The sequence below is a fragment of the Monodelphis domestica genome, chromosome 4, assembly GCF_027887165.1.
Source record: "Monodelphis domestica isolate mMonDom1 chromosome 4, mMonDom1.pri, whole genome shotgun sequence".
Lineage (NCBI taxonomy): Eukaryota > Metazoa > Chordata > Mammalia > Didelphimorphia > Didelphidae > Monodelphis > Monodelphis domestica.
Window position 1 is genome coordinate 31163579 of NC_077230.1, and position 21733 is coordinate 31185311.

At 35.1% G+C, this 21733-nt stretch overlaps 1 protein-coding gene across 7 annotated transcripts in view; it reads left to right on the top strand.

Moving 5' to 3' along the window:
• The window catches only part of DMD (dystrophin), a 2399796-nt gene that overhangs the window by 737247 nt on the left and 1640816 nt on the right, over positions 1 to 21733 (top strand). For all 7 annotated transcript variants that reach the window (XM_007493357.3, XM_056797113.1, XM_056797116.1 and 4 more), the window contains one exon: positions 6848 to 6998. In XM_007493357.3, coding sequence (XP_007493419.2) covers positions 6848 to 6998 — 151 coding nt within the window. The remainder of the gene's footprint in view (positions 1 to 6847; positions 6999 to 21733) is intronic.

Consider the following 21733-nt stretch of genomic DNA (forward strand, 5'->3'; position numbering starts at 1 on the left):
GTTCAAATCTGGCCTCAGATACTTCCTAGCTTTATGAGCCTATGTGAATCACTTAACCCCCACTGCTTTTCTGCCTTGGAACTAATACATAATGCTAATTTTTAAATTATAAAATGAATTGTAAATTGTAAAATGATTTACAAATAAATTATAAAATGAACACTTTTCCTGTTTCTGGCATCCTAAGATGGAAGGTAAGAGCTTAAAAAAAAAAAGCAGAAAAGAAAACCCAAGTCATAAAGAGTCAGACACAACTAAAAAACAATTAAATGGCAACTATATTTGTATTTTGCTTAGTGCTTTATAATAACTTTCTCATTTGATTCTCACAAAAACCTGGTGTCATTATGAGCTATTATATTATCTATTTTGAAATTGAAGAGACTCAAACAAATGGGGGCTAAATGTCTTGCCCAGGGTCATACAGCTAGAAATCTCTGAGGCTGGATGTGTTCTGACTACAAAGTCCCAGCTTTGTAGATTTGTGCCACTTGGTTGAGGAGATAATTGGAGTGAAGACAGTAAGTTCTAGAAAGTTCCAAAAAGTGACAAGGAGTCCTAGTTTTAGGAAAGAGAAGGCAAAAATTTATTTCTTGGTATAAACCTATACTGAATACTACAAGGAAATCACAAAAAATATATTGAAGTAGAGAATTTAAAAGTTGTAGAAGTTCCTTAGAACATTAGATTTTACTTTTTCTTAGTTGTCTCTCACTGTCCAGGTGCCAGTGGATAGAATCAGCTGGATGACTTCTGCCTAGACTGAGTGCTAAGTTTCAGGATTTCAGATTTCATTATCTTCAGCTCCTTGTGGCTGATAACAGGGAAATAAGATAAAAATGCCCAACAGGAAGTAAACAGGAAGAAACACTATGCAATTATCATCAGTGGAGTCAAGTATGAAGAATGTGTCAAATAGGGAGCTCAAGAGAGTGAGGCAATATTCAGCAGATGGAAATAAATATATAAATGATATAGTCAAGGCACATTCTCAGCTTTGGCTGCTCTTGTTGGAGGCAATTAGATGTAGCTGGAAAGAACCAGTGTCCTAACCTTCAGAGGCTGGTGGTCTGATCTAACTGATTAGTGAACTGTTTCAGAGTGAGGAGAGAGTGTTTTAGTAGAATATAAATTTTGGATAATTTTGTAGGCACAATGTTCAGACAAATGAACAACAGAACTACCTACTCTCTGTGTCTAGGAATCTGTCTCCAACTCTCTCTTATATACCCCCCCTTTTTTTTTAAAATTAATCCACCCATGACAATCATTGAAAAAACATTTCCTAATTTTATGTGAAAGAGCAGAACTCCTTTGGATAGACGCTACATGAGAGTAGACAAGAAGATTTGAAAGAATTTACATGTGTATAGCAATTTACTATATGAATCTTATTGTTTTTTTCATTTCACTTGCATCCGACTCTTTGTGACCCCATTTGGAGTTTTCTTGGCAAAGATACTGTAGTTATTTGCCATTTCCTTCTCCAGTTTATTTTACAGAGGGGGAAAAAACCAAGGCAAACAGGGCAAACAGGATTAAGTAAAATACCCAGGATCACATAGTTAGCAAGTGTCTGAGACCAAATTGAGTTCAGGGCTTTCTGGTGTCTTCCACTGTGCCACCTAGCTGCTGGTGGAAGAATCAGGACTGATTTGAGTAAAAGTAATCGGACAAGGTTGATTGTAGGCAAAATCTATAGTCATATCTTCTTCGTAGTTTGAATTTTTAGTTATGAGGGGAAAAATATGCCTTTTGCATATCTCTTTTTATGAGATCCTTTGTTGTCATCACTAGACCAAACCATTATTGACAAAATAAAGTGAGGCATTTAAAATATATAATATAGAAAGAAAACTAATCTTAGGGCCCTCTTAAATAATTTTTAAATAAGATGTAATCTGTTCTAATTTACCAAATTCTGATTTTAATGAAGCATGCTAAAATTATTCAAGATTATTTGAAAGATATGGTACAAAGAAAGATCTTATTCAAAACATAAGATTTTAATAGAATACTTAGAGGTAATAAGCAAAATTTAAATGAAATATTTACAATCAATGACCATATCATCATAAATTTAGTCAAGAGATGCATGTTCACCAAAGGTATTCTCCTTTGTGTTAGAGGGGATCCAGCTACAAGTCCAAATTCCAAAGAAATTCTCTATGGTAGGATACAGTCCCTCAAATGTTCCTTTTTTTCAGATGACATGTTTATTAGGTCTCAAGACATTGAAAACCCTCCTAGAAGAGATCTATAACCATTCAAGTTAGATTGATTTAACCACCTATTTAGTATAAAACAAGAGGATGACAAATGCTGCCTAGTTTATGACACAAAGTTAGATGGACAATATTTAGAATTTTCCAAACAAGATATATAAATAGATCAATCTTTAGAGGATAGAAACATACATATAATATGTATATGTACATATATGGAGAGAGTCAAAGAAAGAGTGAATATAGAATATAGCCTCATACAGACAGTCTAAGTATAAATCAGCACCAAAAATCAAATAGGAAGAGAACAAGATGGATTGCTGTCAGGAAATGAGCATCACACAGAGGTTGATGGAGAATCAAATGATGAGCACAGACTGTGTAGCATCTAACAATAGTAAAGAATGTTAATGAAATATGAGTGAAAAAGAAGACTGATTCTTCATGAGATAAGAGCAATGGACTGTGCAAGTACAAAGTCCAAGTCAGGAGAAAGTGACAAAGACACTCAGCATGTTAAAATAATGGTAAGCTAGTTTACTAAAAATGACTTTATCTGGACTGACCTGCCTCCCATTCCAATGATACCTTAGAGGAAAACAATGTGTCAGCTTACAGTACCTGATACATGAAACTTTATTTCCCAACACCAAGCCATTTCACTGTCTGTCTTGAAATTTTTGAAATGTTCCTCCTTCTTGCTTCAGAACGTTAAATATCTACTTTAGTCCTCTAGCCCAATCAACTCTCAGACAGAGATTAATGTATTGAGTTTAGATGTTTAGTAATCATGTTCTGACCCTCCATCACAGAGCCAAGTTGTTGACATTTCTGCTTACAGGATATAAGATTACCTTAAGAGATTTCAGATATCTATCAGCTAGAACCCTCATCAACTTTGTTTTCTTCTCTATTCATTTCTAGTTTCATTTATCCACTTAAAGTCAATTAGCTTTCAGAAACAGATATTTATTTTAAATATTACCTAAGCAAAATTATAAACAATACCATGGAGTCACATTCAACCCTATTCCAGTGCTGTCTCTGGGGAGAATGGAATCTGACTGATCTCAGTTTCTATTTAACATTTGTCCCACCAAATTTATGACTGTATACAGAATTGATGCTGAGGTGGCTACAAAATTAGAATCTAGAGCGCTAGGACACTATTCTCTTGACCTTTTAAAACTTACAAGGTCTGAATCTCTAATCCTTTCACTTAAAATGAAGAACAACACTTTCTGAGGCAGGCAAAGAACCAAGATCTCTTTAGATGGGGCCACATGGGTTTAGATGAGACAATGCCCAAGGATTCTTTAAAATTCTAAAAATAAAAAATGTAGTTCCCCTTTAGGATAACAGATTTTCAATATTTTTATTATTAGATATAATTTCGATTTTTACAAAGTAGTCAAAGAGATCCACCAAGAACAGATAAACAGAACATTGGAGACTTTAGACATTTGTCCTTTTTTGAATATCTCTGCAAAGACCTTCCTATTAACTTATGAATTAGGCCACTTGAATCAATTACAAAGTGTCTGCCCATGCGCCAAACATTTTCTTAAGAAAAATCTATTACATTTTAACCTGAATCAGAAGTGAGGTCTGTAGCCTCTCCCACAATGGAATTTACATCAGTCCAGCATATTGAAACACTATAAATCACCCTAACCGCATTATGAACTCCTTGAGAGCAGGGCTCTATTTTGGCTTTTGTTTTCCTAATCCACTCTTAACCCCATACCAAGCTTATAGTTGGTACATAATGAAAGTTTACTGAATGACTATAAATCTAAGTGAATTCACTACTCCCTACCTCAGTTTCCTCATCTGTAAACTATAGGAGTGATACTATAGGATGCCTAATGTCTTATTCAAATAAAATAAAAAAAGAAGGAAAAATCTCTCAAAAACGCTAAAAAAAACCCTAAAACAATAACTCCCATTCAACTTGGTCAACAATTCAGGATAAGAAATGTGTAAATTGACTAATAAACTTTTTTAATAAATAGGAAATTAATGTGGAAAATAATTTGGGGAAAAAAACTAAGTCAGCAAGGTTGGATTTTCTTACAGTAGACATCATTAAAATTTATCAAAAGATAAAAATGTTCAGAAATAATATATTAGTTTTAACAATTTTAGAAACAACTATGAATTCAATATAAGGAGATCTAGAGACTTAAATTTTGACATAATTCTTGGAGTAAAAATAATTTTGTAGATCCTTTCCTCAATTTTAATATAACTATATTTTGATACCAAAATATAAGAAAACATAAGGAGAAATTTCACTCAGCAAATATACTGGCCTATCATATCTTACCTGATCATTGAAATATCTTATTGCCAAATCAGGTCTTTAGAGACATATTTGTTTTATAAAGTCAAAAATTTATGTTGTGAAATTGGCATTGCATATCCTGTTCAAGATTTAATCTTAGGAAGAAGTTTTGGTGTTTGATTCCATATCTGAAAGATGCTAAAGCAGAGAATCTCTCCATGAAGGTAAAAAACAAACAAAAGCCCTATCACCATTTAATCCTTTTTTTTTCAATAAAATGAAAATATAAATTTAGAGAGGGGATATTCATTAAAATTCAGTTGTATAAGAATTGTGTTCCTAAAAGTGCAAGTTAATCACTTTCTTTTAAATGCCAGACAGAAGACAGAGCTAAATGACCAATTCAATCAAATCCAATAAACATTGATTAAGTACCTACTAAGTGCCAGGAATTGTGCTGAGCTCTGGAGATATAGGGCAGTTAGATGGTGCCATAGTGCTGGACCTGAAGTCAGGAAGATTCATCTTCTTCATTTCAGATCTGATCTCAAACACTTACTAGCTGTGAGACCCTGGGCAAATCACTTAACCTATTTGCTTCAGTTTTCTCATCTATAAAATGAACTGGAGAAGAACATAACAAATCATACCAGGCTCATTGTGAAGAAAACCCCACATAGGGTCATGAAAAGTAGGACATAAATGAGCAATAATAACCAGAGATATAATTAATAAAAAATTAAAATGCAGGACCCCAAGGAGTTTATAATGTAATGAAAGGAGACCATGTACAAAAGAAGTCAGGAAGAGGGAGAGGGAGTCTAGGGGATATCATGTTCCTTGGAGTTAAAACCAGGCAAAGCAACAGATGCAAGAGTAGAATAGGCCCAAAAGGCCAAATTTTTTATCCATAAGGAAGGCATTGGGAGGATTTTGGTTCTCCACCCTCTAGTCCTACAGTCAGAAAGAAAAGGAGGATGGAAGGTAGTGGGAGTTTATCAATCATGGCTTGAGTTAGCAGCATGGAAATTTTATATTTATATAAATTATGTATGTATTTTATATATTATATATGTATATATATATATATATATAGAGAGAGAGAGAGAGACAGAGAGACAGAGAGACAGAGAGAGAGAGACAGAGAGAGAGAGAGAGAGAGAGAGAGAGAGAGAGAGACAGAGAGAGACAGAGAGAGACAGGGAGAGACAGAGACAGAGACAGAGAAATAGAGGATAAAATTAACCTGGGAAGGGCAACATGTTCTATGGGAGTGAAACTAGGCAGAGAAATAATTGTATAATGCAATGCATTTTGTCTGCAGATTTTACAAAGTGAATAATCATTTTAAAATGTGAATTATTAGTCTGTTCCATCTTTTTATTGTTTGGAATTTGCCATATTGATTTTTCTTTAGGTAGATCACACTTGAGTTTCAAATTTTATGAAAGTTATTCATCCAAGAGTCTATAACAGAGAACTAGAAAGAAATTGAACAAACAAACAAAAAAAGTAGTTGTGGTCTCCTGTGTCTGTGATTCCACTGGTGCAAATGGCCCCAAGTTTATAAATTCTCTCTACTAGTGCAATCACATTCATTAACTCATCTGTAATTTAGAATCTTACAAGAGTTGCCTGGGCAAAAAGAGAAGTTAGGTGACTCTCAGTGGTCATATAAGTAATTGGTGTCAGGACCCAGGACTTATTAAGTCTAAATCTAGCCCTCTATCTAATAAAGTATTTAGAGAGGAAATAATACTATACTATATGTATATATAATATAAATACTATAATAATATGAATAAGTTTTTCCTTATCATTTCCACATTAATTTTATATTAACAAATATGCATGCATAATAATGTTACAATATAATGCTTTTATCAAATATTTCTATGTACTTAATATATATATATATATATATATATATGTGTGTGTGTAATAGCCAATCACTAGTTTAATTATAGAAGCAGATATTGCAGACAGGTATTTCTAATGATATCAGAACAAGAAATTATTAGCTATTTTATATCTCCCAAAATGAATAACTTATGATTAAATATAATTAATACATCAATAATATTTTATTTCATGAGAGTTGGTGTAAGTAATCTCACTACTATAGGGCACCATCTTCCCTCCTCTACATACCTTTAGGAATAGAACTCATCATTTAGTGATTAATTATCCAGCTTTAAGGCTCTCTGATTACTTTGGATAATTTAGGTAAGATTTTCAAATAGAAATGGATAATGTTAAAAAAAACTATTAAGCTATATTTTAATCATGATGTATATGCATATTAGGTGATAATTTACTTATTTTTATTTTTCAGTTTACACAAAGTTTTAATGGATCTTCAGAACCAGCAACTAACACATTTAACTGACTGGTTATCAGAAACAGAAGCCAGGACAAAGAAAATGGAAGCAGAACCACTAGGTCCTGATCTTGAAGACCTAAAGCGCCAAGTCCAACAACATAAGGTTAGATATAAAATTCAGGGCATTTTCTCTACTGATGGAATGTATAAATATGTTTATATATATACATCTAAGTACACTGCATATTTATAAAACTAATCCTGTAGAATTTCTGCTCATATTTTTAAAATTTATTAAGCTGATCATTTGAGCTTTCCTTTATTCAAGTAAAATAAGAATGAACTATCCATATTTGAAAATAATCCAAATATATTGCAAGAGTAAAACAATGTGAAAAATAAAATTTATTTAAACTTCCTGACTTATCCATAAGAAAGGGTCCTTTAGAAATTAGAATGCAATTCAATTTTTTTCATAGGACTGAGGTTTCTTTCTATTTTCCCTTAAGTTCTTAATATCTAAATATCTAAAACCTCAGTTAAAATGAGCAAAATACATCATTACAATAGCATGTTGGTAAAAAAAAATGCAGCCTCTGGATTTTATTATTCTCATATTTATTTTGTTCATTTGCTATTATGAAATCCATAGCCAGCCAGCATATTTAGTCATTTGGACTGAGTTTGATAACCTCATCATTTGGCTAGGATTTAAAGTGCCTCATAGTTCATGTATGCTAGAATATTCAAAGTATTCCACAATTTTGTTGTTGAGATGTGGCCAGTAGTCTTTCAGGGAGAAAACTGAGTTTATGAGAGTATATCTGAATATGTGTGTGTGAATTTAGGGAATGTATGTAGCTGTAATATGCTTCTGTATTATGTGTGTATTCGTTCTGAGTTTTCTTGTTTTTCAAGAATATCTATTGATTTTTGTTCTGCTTGCTTATTGTTACTACAAATGAAGAAAGACCTAGCCTTTTTCCATTCTCTTTCCTGTAGCTTGTTTTTCTCTCTCTTTCCTACAATAACTACAATAGCATTTGAGAGAGCCCAGAGAAACTGGTCAAATAATGTCTTCATTTGGGTTTCTGGCTGCTAAAGAAAGAACGCAGTACATCTAATACAATCCTGTCTTAATTGATTATTCTTGCTTACTCAGAGTATAGCTCAGTTGTGATTCCCTACTTCAGCACTGTGATTACTATGAATGCCATCTAAATTTCCACATTTTAGGACAAAGCTATTGTTTCCCTATTCTGGTTATAACTATGCAGTTATGGATGATCATGAGCAGTTATCTCTCTTAGATACCATTAGCTTGTTTAATGAGTTTCCCAAAGATAGCAATTCTACAAATGTTACCTACTAGGAGGATTTCATCTGTCTCCCTAAGTGAATCTTAAATTTCCTGCTCTTTCCTAGATGATTCATTGAGTTTAAGTCCTATCTGTTTGCCAAGGAGAACTAACAATGTCTCCTCTTTTATTTTATTTTTTAAGCTATGAGTAGATGACTTGACTATTTTGGAAACTATCTATGAAGATTTATCATGCATGAACATAGTTTTTGTCAGAGAATAAAACATACAGCAAAGTAAAAATGACAGACATCTAATGATGTGAGTTGCCATTCTTGTACTATGTGGTAATTAATCATGACTGGTATGCAGTTCTTGAAAGTGATTATAAATGATATTTTTCTGCATGGCCAAACAAAGCACTTGTAGGGTCAGCTAGGAAGGGAAGGGGCAATTGGTCTGAAGAGGAAGCTGTTTTTAGAACTGTCAGAAAACATATGAGACCAGATTATTCTAGGAGTCCCTGGTAGACAGGTAAACCTCATATACCTTTTTCACTGGTAAAGCAGACAGTAGAGTCTCAAAGCACCCTTTACTTAGGACCCAAACACCTTCTTCTCAACTGAATTTCACACTCCACTGGCAAGCAAAAAAAGAAAAAGAAAAAAGAAAAGTACTGCCAAGAAGTTGCCCTTTTCTCCACAAAAGAGGTTGGATGAAGAAGCTATGAAATTATCCAGTTCTTCCCAAGATAGAAGAGGACTAGTAGATGGTACTTGTAAACTGGGGACCAATTTAAAAAAATTGGTTTAAAAAAACCCTTACCTTCCATCTCAGAATCAATACTGTGTATTGGTTCCAAGGCAGAAGAGTGGTGAGGGCTAGACAATGGGGGTCAAGTGACTTGCCCAGGGTCACATAGCTGGGAAGTATCTGAGGCCAGATTTAAACCTAAAACCTCTCATCTCTAGACCTGGCTCTCAAATCACTGAGCTACCCAGCTGCCCCCTGGGGACCAAATTTGCTATCTATTACCAGCACAAATATGACATTTTTTTATTTAAAAAGTACTTAAACTTTAACCACACCCAGGCAAATTGTTTAAATCCAGTCCATAGAAGAAAACACATTATAATGATAAATATAAACTAAGACATACTACCATAAAAAATTTTTAAAGACTATCAGGAAAATTGTTGCTTAAATGTTGTGGGGAATATGGTAAAAAGAATTAACAGAAAAGAACTGTAAAAATATCAGCCACATTTAAAAAGAAGATATAAATTCCCCAGATGTACATATTAACAGAGGTAATTTTTTTCTTTTTATTCTCCTTTGCTGTATTTAATAAAACCAAGAAAGATAAATGCACATTTTTTAGGTGAAAGTGTTCAAAACGAAGCATTATTTAATCCCACAATGATTCATACACAGGTTTTCCACTAAAGAACAGGCAGATTGAGTAGATAGATGAAATAAGGAACCTTCACAGTTTTGACAATAAAAATATGAGACTGTCACTGAAGTCTTTAGAAGAGTATTCCCTTTCCTCAGCATTCACACTTGCTTCAAGTAATATAACACTCGAGCCATTTAGCACTGTGGAAGCATATATAACATTTTGGGGTCACCTCTAGCTTTCTTATTGGAACCAAAGCTGATAACAAAGCAAGAAAAGCATGTGATCCTGGTCCTGGATTAAAATTCTGCTCAGGCTGGAAAGCTCTCTCCCTATGTAGTAATTGGAGGTCAAGGTAAGAAATGTTTGCAAATCTTTCAAGTGCTGCATGAATATTACAGAGAGAGCTCCACATATTTTGTGACAGTGACCTTTGCTATGTTCATTTCAATAACATTTTATCATGTGGCCAACTGGAAATTCAACTGCTGTGAAATACCTGGAGGATGACTCATTGCTTTCAAATTGGTAATTAGGCTATCTAATGCAGTTGACACTGTATTGGTGGTACTATTAAATTCACCAAAGCCTTTATGTCTTGTCTATTTTCAGAAATTTCAATTTACACAAAAATTTGGAAGTGATCAGTCATTTTTCATTACTATTCCCTTTGAGAGAAAACTCAGCTTTATATTAAGACGAGGGGACCCAAGAATGATTGCCTCTGGGAAGCTGAGCAGATTGAACCTCTCATTTCTGTTGTGGAATGTGTCAGATAGAAGTCAGACTTGTAATTTCGGTCCTGAGAGAACAATTTTTATTAGTACGGTTTGGAAATTGATAAGGAACTGGAGAATTTCCTCTGAAGGAGAAGCAATCACTCACGAGGATTTGGAAACTGAAGTGGAATTGAGATGTCATTAATGGACAGAAAGTGAATTGGGAACTCCTTGAAAGGGAAGCCTTCTGTCACATGGCACAGGAAGAATGAGATGGAGCTTAAAGCTTCTGTTTACTGATCAAGGCATTCAATTCTTTGGGGAAATTGTGGTGTTCTGTCATAGCTAGCTAGTGCCTCAATGATAGCTTTAACAAAGTAGCTGTGTGGTTTGGGACAAGTTATTGAATCATTCTGGACCTACTGTCCTCATCTAGAAAATGAGAGTGTTGGACTGACATCTCCGAATTTCCTTCTAGGTCTAGCATTCTGTGATTCTCATTCCTTAATTCAAACTTCTGAATGATGGTCAAGTCTAAATACAACCAGTGAATTTTGCTCAAAGAAGTGCTCAATAAATACAGGAGTCCCACAAATTTTATCTAGTCATTCTTTGACCTCCTTCCTGAATCTACTATTAATCATAGAAATGAGTTACTGAGAATGACTAGGAATTACTTCTCTGGGAGCAATTAGAAATAAAATAGATTCTCATCTACTAGAAATGACCTAAATATTAAGCAACCAAATGTAAAGTGACTTGATATGTCTGCAAACATTTATAATTAAATTATTTTATTATAATTATTCATTATTATTATTGTGATAATGTTGAGGGAGTTGATTGAACTACTAGTTTGAACCCATAAGACTTGGGCATTTGTAAATATTGGATTGCCTATAAAGTCCCCACATGAAAATCTGGTTCAGGGAACTTATAAAAAATACATGGAGAGAAGCTCCCACATATAAAGAATATAAGGGCAAATAAAGGAATATTCTCTGATGTTTATTTATCTGGTATAGTAATAACACTTATAGAGCAGTTTGAAGTTTAGTTAGGAGTTAGATGCTATTCTTAGCCCCCTTTCACAGAGGAAGAAACTGAGGCAGACAAAAGTTAATTAACTTCCTCAACTAAATTACTTAGTCACATCTAGTTAGAATCTGAGGTCAGATTTAAATTTAAGTTTTACTAAGTCTGAGGTTAGTTTGATATGTGTTATCTATTGTGTCATCTAGTGCTATGGTCCAGGTTTAACACATTCTCCTTGATATTTTAAGTTTTAATTTAATTTTACTTTTGGGGTTACAATCATTCTCCTTGATTAAGAATACCCTAAACTCATGTGTAAATTATGTACTGTAAGATAAATTCCATTTCTTTCCCTAGTCTTTACCTTTGCTTCAAGAGCTTATGCGTAGCGGGTCGAGGAGTCAATTTCCAGTTATATTAATTATTTCTCTATAAATTCAGCTTCTTGTAGAAATTTGGACTTTGTTTTAGGAGTACTGTCTCTTCACATTACATTTATGATACCTGATTGAACCAATTTTACCTGCCACTCCTTATCCCCTCAAAATCAGTTTGAAGCGGATTTATTTTTCTATTTTCTTTTCCTGATTTAAGCCTTTGACCAAATCTTGACCCATCAATCACCCAATGAAGATGAGTAGCCAGCTGGTTTTATTTTAATAATAATAACAATAACAGCTAGCATTTTGAGGTTGTCAAAGCACTTTACAAATATTATATCATTCAGTCCTCACAACAAACCTGGAAAGTAGGTGCTATTAATATCCTCATCTTACAGGGAATGGAAATGAAGTAGGTTGAAGTTAAATGATTTGTCCACAGTCACACAGGCAGTAAGCATGAGGCTAGATTTCATCTTCCTGACTTCTGGTCCAGTGCTCTGTTCAATGCCAACTAACTTAACCTTTTGTATAATGGGGAGAAAGGGAGAGCAACAAAAGGCACTTGAGTAAGCAAAGGAAAGAGGTGTTATTACTTTGTGTAGGAAGCAGCTAATTACTGTAGAGAAGGAAATATCTTCTACTTTGATCCAATCCTTCTTCATGGAAAGAAGAAAGAGACAGAATGCAAAGGAGTTGGACAGTTCATAAGAAATGCTTCCACTTGCATCACAGAAACAGGAGAATCAGATGTCTCAGAGGGGTGATTGGATCCTTTCACCCACTCACACTTGGAGTCCTCTACAGTTTTAGGGAACTCTTTCTGCCCACCCCATGTATTAATAGCAGCAGCAACCTATCAGAGTCTCTGAAAGAAAGGGCATGGGAACGTGAACTGAAGACTTGGCTCTGTTCTGGACACTTGACTACTCACATAAACCCAAGACCAACTCTTGAACTCTCCTTGAAAATTTCAAACAATCTCCAAAGTCCAAATTCGTCACTGACCAATGAACTCTAGGATAGTTTCTTGTTCAGTTTCTAATCTCCATAGCATTTCAGGCATTACAGTACTACTGAGAGAAGGGTGACTGGGTGACTAATTAGGTTCATCCCCTTGGCAGGACATAGAGTTTGAAAGGTTTCTCATTACCACCTAGTTTTAGTGAAATAATTAATGTTATTCATTATTTCTCCAAAGGCTTAGTGAATGATTGATGATGATGATAAATGAAAGAGGGGAGAAAAAGATATATGAAGTAAAAAGCATATAAAGCATGTATTAATTGGCAAGTCAGTGCTCACCAGGTCTATTATTCACAATGGTCTGTCCCTGCATGCTATCTGTCTTTAGCTTAAAAATTCTAAAATATTTCAGATTAATAAAAAAGGAAGTCACAATTGAATGGAAATATCAGTTGGATTTACAAAAGAATGTACTGGTGACTCTTTTTTAGACTGAAACACTCCTTCCTAATCTCTCTGAATTTCTTCAGCTCTGTCCTACTCTTTTTCCTGTGTCCTCAGCCATTAAAGAGTATTAAAAATAGCATTTGGGGGCAGCTAGGTGGCTTAGTGAATAAAGAGATGGAGGTTCTGGGTTCAAATGTGACCTCATACAATTCCTTGTTATGTGACCCTGGGCACCCAAGGATACCAACAAAGACTGAGCCAAGGGAAGAGGAGCCATTCATTACTTTGCATAGGAAGTAGCTAACTGTAAAGAAGGAAATGGCTTGTCCTATTTTGAACCAATCCTCCTTCAAGGAAAGAAGAAAGAGATAATGAAAGTTATATAACCCCAGCTGCCTAGCCCTTACTGCCCTTCTGCTTTGGAACTGATAATTAGTATTAGTTCTAAATTAGAAGGAAAGGGTTTGTTTAAAAAAAAAGCATTCAAATATACATAAGGCTTAACCAAGTCATTATCTCCAGAAGAAGCTCTGAGGAGGAGGATGTGGTTATAAAAAATCATTCAATAGATCATTTTCCATGAAATAGATCTCAGACATTGCCTCTATAGTTTAATCAAGTTAAGAAGGAAAATGTTTCAGAGCACAGAACTAGGCAGAAATTCTGTACTAATAAAGACCCAGAAGAGGTTACACTACCAGAGCTACGTGCCCGGATTGCCCAGTTCCCTCAGCCTTGGTCATGGGCACACATAGAAAGATAGAAAAGAGCTAAAAGGCATTGCCAAGGACCCAGAGGTATCTGACCTTATGTCCCAGTCTTCACCAGGAAGGAAACTCCTTAACTGAGAGGTCAGTTAGCTTGCAGCACAAAACAATTCTCAGCAATTTCCTTTGGATATAAACAACAAACACAGGGTAACAGAAACCCAGAGAAAATCATCCTGGTACAAGAGATGCTCAGGAATTAAAAGCAGTTTATATTTATACAATGATTTGAGATTTACAAAGAACTTTCCTTATAACACTATGAATTACATAGACTATAATTATCTCCATTTTACAGATGAGGAGCCTGAGGTTCAAAGAGTCATTTGCCAAACATCACATTGTTATTGTCTTATTTGGAATTTGAACCCAGTTGGCTACTAATTCTTGGCTCTTTTTAGGAAGATATATTTCCTCTCAGGTTTGCTTTGCTATGAGAAGGGCTCATCCAACTACTTTTTTTTTTCTCCCTCCTGGTAATCCAATCAACTTTATTGCCATAACATAAAAGCCATTTTAGGAACACCTGCCTGGAACACTGGACTACTTTTATCTACTACTTTCATTCAGCCTCAATTAGAGCAAGGCGATTACTCTCATGAGGGTGATTGGCAGCATCTGCTATCTTAGTGCTCCCGCATTTTGCTTGCTTTGACTCCCTGATCATGCTAACATATGGTACACATAAAATTGTCAGCAAGTCAGAGAATGTGTGAAAGGGGACTTCCAGTTGTGAATTGGGCTTCCCCAAATGGACCAGTGGTCCCAAGTGCTCCTAGTATACTCACAGCCCCTTTGCAGGCTCAAGATATTGTTATTATTTTTTGAAACTACCCCTTATTACAATTTTTCTACTTTAAATAAAAAAATGACCAATGTCAACAATGTCAACTGTGGTATGAAAATTCAATTAAATAAGTATTTATTAAATGTCTCTAAGTCAATGCTTGTCCTTGTAGAATGATACCATGTAGAACCTTGCATTATATTTGACTTTATGAACAAGATTTATAAGATTTAGACCTCTGAAGCAATAAGAAAAATAAAAAATCAAGCTAAAGTCAATATGCTTAAGTCTTATTCCAATACCTTGTAAGTGACCATGGAGTCTAGAAGACCAGCAAAGCTCAAGTTGTCAGATCCTACTAACCTGGAAAGTCAGGACCTGGCAAGAGACTAAGACTACCACCTGATGACAAGCATTGCTAATTTATATTGTAATCCCCAGGCTGGCCAACAAGAAATGCTATTGTGAAAAAAATGCTAATAAAAAACCCAAATTTAATAGATTTTAATTAAAATTTGCCTATCTTCAACTTCATCTTAGTTTAGAGTCATTTAATTCTTCTTTCATTTTTTAAACCTCTTATCTTCTGTCTTAGAATCAATACTGATCATTAGTTCCAAGACATAAGAGTGACAAAGGCTAGGTAAATGGGATCAAGTGACTTGTCCAGGGTCACACTGCTAGGAAGTATCTCAGGTCAAATTTGAATCTAGGACCTCCCATCTAGGCCTGGGTCTCAATCCACAGAGCCATATGGCTGTCTCCTCTCTAAATTTCTTTTTAAACAACTATCATAAATGATGCATTTTCCTTTATAACTACTAACTTGGTATGAGGGACAACAAAGGAGGGAGAAACAAGAAAAAGAAATTGGGACACCTTTTGTCTCTTTAGCACATTGATAGTCTTTTGAACCTATTCCAATTAAATTTTTGTTTATTTGACAAGTTTATGCAATATTTATAATATAAATGGATCACTTAACTATAAAATGGTTTAAGATATATTTTATGTGAACATAAGGATGCATTAAGAGGCATGATAAAATAGATTTTCAAAATATATGTATTTTTTCCTTGGAAAATATGTTCATAAGCTAAAAGACATCAAAACAGCAATGGATTATCACAAGCACATGCCAATAAAAGGTTATACAGATTCCCCAAAATAACTGCTAAATATAGTTTGCCGTCATTCTTTATATTAATATAGTGATCGGTCATTTCAAATGCACAGGTTGTAATTTTCTGTGGTGGATTTCAGTCAAATTCTTGCTTACACTAAGGCCAGTAGAATCTATCTCATTTGTTGCCATTGCTTACTTGAGACACAGAGACCTGGGAAATAGACCCTGCTGAAGAGCCTTGTATGTCTCCATTTGTAAGCTGTCCAGTGCAAATTATTTATTCAAACTTTGAAAGAAAAAAGGAAAGTTTTGTTTTGTCTTTCTATCTCCAGTGCCAGCCTGCATAATTAATGATTATGAACTGGAACTGAACACTTCATTCAACATTAAAAATCATTTATTGATTTCCCACTATGTTTGGTTCTTTGCATGAAGCCTTTCGCTATAGAAATGAAGGCTGAATAAAGACCTTGTGATCAAAGATCATAAAATATAGAATCACAGATAAAGTATTTACTCAAATGAATAAAAATATAAAATAAAATGTAATAAATGTATAAAAGAAGTGTACATTTTTTCTTGAGAGTTCAAAAGAAGGAATGGTTACTTTTGGCGGGGTGGGGTTGTCAAAGAAAATTTCATTTAAGAAATCATATTTGAGTAATTAGTCTTAGGATTTGACAGAGAACTGAAGTAGGAGGAAAGGCAATAAGAGTAAGAGGGATTCCATGTAGAAGGTCATGTGTAATAGTGGGTCTATGAGGTATGATCATATAAAGTAGAAAAGTTCACCTGCTACTTAATACAGGAGGGATAGTAGCTATTTCACTCCCTTTCTTCTTTTGCAATCATTTCCCTTTGACATCCCACTGAAGATGACCTACTCCTTAGGTCAACTACCTAAGTCAACTACCCTTGACTTAATTCTAAAAAGGGGGTTTTCTGAGCATGTGTGGAATAGAATAATGGGAAAAGCAACATGACCACAGGACTCTCCAGATAGTGACTGCTATTTCTACATTACATTTTGGGAGAGGGTAAAAATAGAAACCATATTCCTATTTTCTTTATCTCACCTTGAAAAAAATTTTTTAAACATATGCTTAATAAGATTCTCCCTTAGGGTGAGGGGAGGGAAAGAACATGACTCTTGTAACCATGGAAAATATTCTAAATTAATTAATTAAATAAAATTTTCCAAATTAAAAAATAAAAATAAATTTGTAAAAGTAAAAAAAAATAAATAAAAATAAGATTCTTCCTTATATAGTTAGCCAGTTCCTAATTGGTTCCAGAAATTAAGAAAAAGAGGTTCTATACACATCCTATACATGCTTTCACTGCCTTCTTCACTCTGGTTTCCCATTTCATGTAAAGAAGTACATGAAACAGAAGTAATTCATCATTTTATTTCACTGGCATTTAGGACTAATTAAATAGAAATGTAAATAAACATTAAAGAACAGAAAACTTTGGATTTAACATCTGCCCTCCATCTACCCTCCCAGACAAAGGGAGGGGGAAAAGAGAGACAGACACTTCACCATCTGCTATCAGTTCTTCCAGAGGGAAAAGTTCCCCAAGACTGGTTCAGCCCAGGCAGGTTGTCAAACTGTTCTGTTGAATCATAGCATCTTCTCTTCTCTTCTCTTCTCTTTTCTCTTCTCTTCTCTTCTCTTCTCTTCTCTTCTCTTCTCTTCTCTTCTCTTCTCTTCTCTTCTCTTCTCTTCTCTTCTCTTCTCTTCTCTTCTCTTCTCTTCTCTTCTCTTCTCTTCTCTTCTCTTCTCTTCTCTTCTCTTCTCTTCTCTCTTCTCTTCTCTTCTCTTCTCTTCTCACATGATGTCTCTTTGAACTTCCTGGCTCTCCTGAGGGTCCTTCAGGATAAGAAGAATCAAAGCTGTGCCTTTAATTCACAATCCATATTGACTCTGTGAGGCATAATGACTTGGTGAATTTCCATTTTAAATATCAGAAATATATTCCCAGCATGTATATATCCTTAGCAGCAGAGGAAAATAATATGAAAAAAGTTATAGAAGCAAGAGAATATGAGAGATATTAGGAAACTGTTAAGTGCCAATTGTACTCCCCTGCAGAGAGGGAAACCACTGTAAAGCTCAGATTATGTAAGTAGCAGTAATGGAATCAAAATAAAATAAGGTTGGAAAGGTGAAATAGTATTAGCAAAAACAGCACATTCTCTCTATAACTCTTTGCCTTCCATATTTTCCATATCTTCTTTTCTTTCAGATCCTCCGGTTTGGTAGTTTTGTTGCTTAACTCACAAGGCTAAGTGTTGTGAATTGGCTATTGGCAATATTTGCTTTCTGGGTTGAGGACTTTGTGACTAGAGGATCAAGAAAAATTCAGCTGCCCTTAATTGATGGTTAACACATTTCTCTTATTCCCTAACATGGATAGAATTAAATAGTTTATCTTCACACAGAATTAGATTATTTAGACAAACTCTAACCCAATTTAGGAAAGATAGATAGCCCAGACTATTTGAAAGAACATTGTATATGTATTCAGGAAGACTCGGATTCAAATCGCACCTCAAGACCTCAATTTTGCCTCCTGTAAAATGATGATAATAATAATACCTACTTCAGTCTTTTGTTGTGAGGACCAAATTAAGTCAGCTATGAGAAGGACTTTGCAAACCCTTGAGCATGAAATAGCTGTCAGCTATATCTGTATCCTCCTCCTCCTCCACATCTTTTTCTCCTTGCCACAGAAACTCCCTATACATCTGTCGTTCTCTATCCCTAATTAAGTAGAGAGGGATGAAGTAGAGTTTAAGCCTTACTTTAAACTTCATCTTCTTAGCAAATAAAAATGAATAGAGAACTATCCGATCATGGTGAAGTCCTAGTTAAAGTTAAATAGCATACAGTTGTGATAGAAATACTTAGTATTATTGCATTACCATCTCCAGTATCCTAGCTCAGAGATAGGTTTGGTGATATTAAACTTGCTTTGCTTGCCTCTCCACAAGGAAGACATAAGCAATGAGGGAGGGAAGAGAGAGTTATAACTTACTTAGGAGATATGGGATTGAGGTCAGAAAACAACAACAAAAAAAATCTTTAAAACCTCTAGAGTTGTCTAAAAGTGGAATCTAAAGTTCCTCTTGTCTAATTCTAAAATTCTCTCGTTCTCTGAATTCATGTCGAATGTGTGCTTCTAGATCACCCTGGCTATATAGCCTTCAAGGTGCCAGATGAACTCTGTAGCGGTTGTGGATATCCTTTTTCTCTGCCTTGGGCTTGAGCCTCAACTGGCTATCTTCCTTCATTATTAGGGGATCAGTGAGTAGCACTCCACTTCCATTTAGCCACTTAGCCTTAATTAGCTTTTATAAAAGTATATTTACTTAAAAACAAAGGAAATATTTACAAAATTTTCACCCAATACTGCCAGAGCATAATCCTTACTTTGCCACAGGAAGTGGAGGGACAGAGAGTAGATTGGACTCAAAACTTAGCTTAGTTCCTGTGTAACACTGATTCAACCAATGCTGTATGCATAGTTTGATAAGATCAGTTTATGCTCATATGTGCCTGAATATTAATGATAACCCATTATTGGGTTGGATTTTTAAGTCATTCCTAAATACTTTTCATTGTTCCTCGGGGCTTCACATTCATGACAGCTGCAACCCTCAACTCTAGAAAATGAGATGTTAAACTCATTTAATTTGTGGATTTTTTAAACTCACTAGGTCATAGGCTTCACTCCCTCTGCTGATTACTTTGCTGATTTCCCAAGTGTTGAGGCCAAGAGAAAGTAGCTGAAATCTAGAAGCCTTTTTAAAATTGTCCATAGTAAATCAAAGAACCTTCTCTTCAACCCATAGTTAGTTAGCCAACCAGAACCAGTTAAAGAATGTTTCTACATGCTCTACAGTTTGTATTTCCAAGGAACTCCCCTTACATGTCATTCATTCTCTTGGAGGCAGCTCCCTCTTGTTATCCATCTAGACACTATCTATAAGATTCTAAATGGGCTGCTAGGTAGCACAGTAGCTGGAACATTAGTTCTGGGGTCAGGAGGACCTAGGTTCAGACCTGACCTTGGACATATCCTAACTGTGTGACCTTAGGCAAGTCACTTATCCCCAGTTGCTTAGCCCTTGATGCTTTTCTCTCTTAGAATTGGTACAAAAACTAAAAATCAGCATTAAAAAAAAAACCTCCAAATAGGTACCAGACACTTATTACATACACATAGCTGTTCACTCTTCCCCAGGAGGAATATCTTCTTATTGTCTAGACATGATTTCATAGATTTTATAACTTCTAAATGTCAGTCAACAATCATTTATTAAGCATCTACTTTGCCTCTTGTTCATTTCATGCTGGTGATACAACAATACAAAAATGAAGCAGTTTCTGATGTCAAGAATATTACAGTCTTTAACTTTCTTTAATTTATTTAGAATATTTTTCCATGGTTACATGATTCATGATTCCCACTCCCTTTCTCTCCCCCCTCCCAAAGGGTTCCCAAAGCAGTTCCATTGGGTTATACATACATCATTGTTCAAAACCTATTTCCATTTTATTAATATTTGCAATAGAGCGATCTTTTAACATCAAAACCCTAATATCCTCATCTAACCGTGTGTTTGATCATATGTGTTTCTTCTGCATTTCTGGTCCCACAGTTCTTTCTCTGGATGTGATTAGTGTTCTTTCTCATAAGTCCCTCTGGATTGTCCTGGATCATTGCATTGCTGCTAGTAGAGAAGTCCATTACATTCGATTGTACCACAATGTATCAGTCTGTATGTATGATGTTCTCCCGGTTCTGCTCCTTTCACTCTGTGTCAATTCCTGGAAGTCTTTCCAGTTCATACAGAAATCCTCCAGTTCATCCTTCCTTTCCACACAATAGTATTCCATCCCATCAGATACAACAACTTGTTCAGCCATTCCCCAACCAAGGGACACCCCCTCATTTTCCATTTTTTTTGTCACCGCAAAGAGTGCAGCTACAAATATTTCTGTAAAAGTATTTTTCCTTATTATCTATTTGGGGTACAAATTCAGCAGTGGTATGGCTGGATCAAAGGGTAGGCATTCATTTAAAGCCTCTTGCATATAATTCTAAATTATCCTCCAGAATGATTAGGCCAATTCACAAGTCTACCATCTCTGTATTAGTGTCTCAATTTTGCCATATCCCCTCCAACATGTATCACTTTCCTTTGCTGCCATTTTGGCCAGTCTGCTAGGTATAAAGTGGTACCTCAAAGTTGTTTTAATTTGCATTTCTCTAATCAGGAGGGATTTAGAATAACTTTTCATGTGATTATTGATTGTTTTCATTTCTTCATGTGAAAACTGCCTATTCATGATCCAACCATTCTGGAGGGCAATTTGGAACTATGCCCAAAGGGCACTAAAAGACTATCTGCCCTTTGATACAGCCATAGCACTACTGAGTTTGTACCCCAAAGAGATAATAAGGAAAAAAACATGTACAAAAATATTTATAGCTGCACTCTATGTGGTGGAAAAAATTGGAAAATGAGGGGATGCCCTTCATTTGGGGAATGGCTGAACAAATTGTGATATATGTTGGTGATGGAATACTGTTGTGCTCAAAGGAATAATAAAATGGAGGAATTCCATGGGAACTGGAATGACCTCCAGGAAGTGATGCAGAGCGAAAGGAGCAGAACCAGGAGAACATTGTACACAGAGACTGATACATTGTGGTACAATCGAATATAATGGACTTCTCCATTAGTGGCAATGCAGTGATTCAATGCAGTGAACAACCTGGAGGGATCTATGAGAAAAACCGCTATCCACATTCAGAGGAAAAACTATGGGAGTAGAAACACAGAAAAAAACAACTGCTTGAATACATGGGTTGAGGGGATATGGCTGGGGATGTAGACTCTAAATGAACATCCTAGTGCACACAACAACAACATGGAAATAGGTTTTGATCAAGGACAG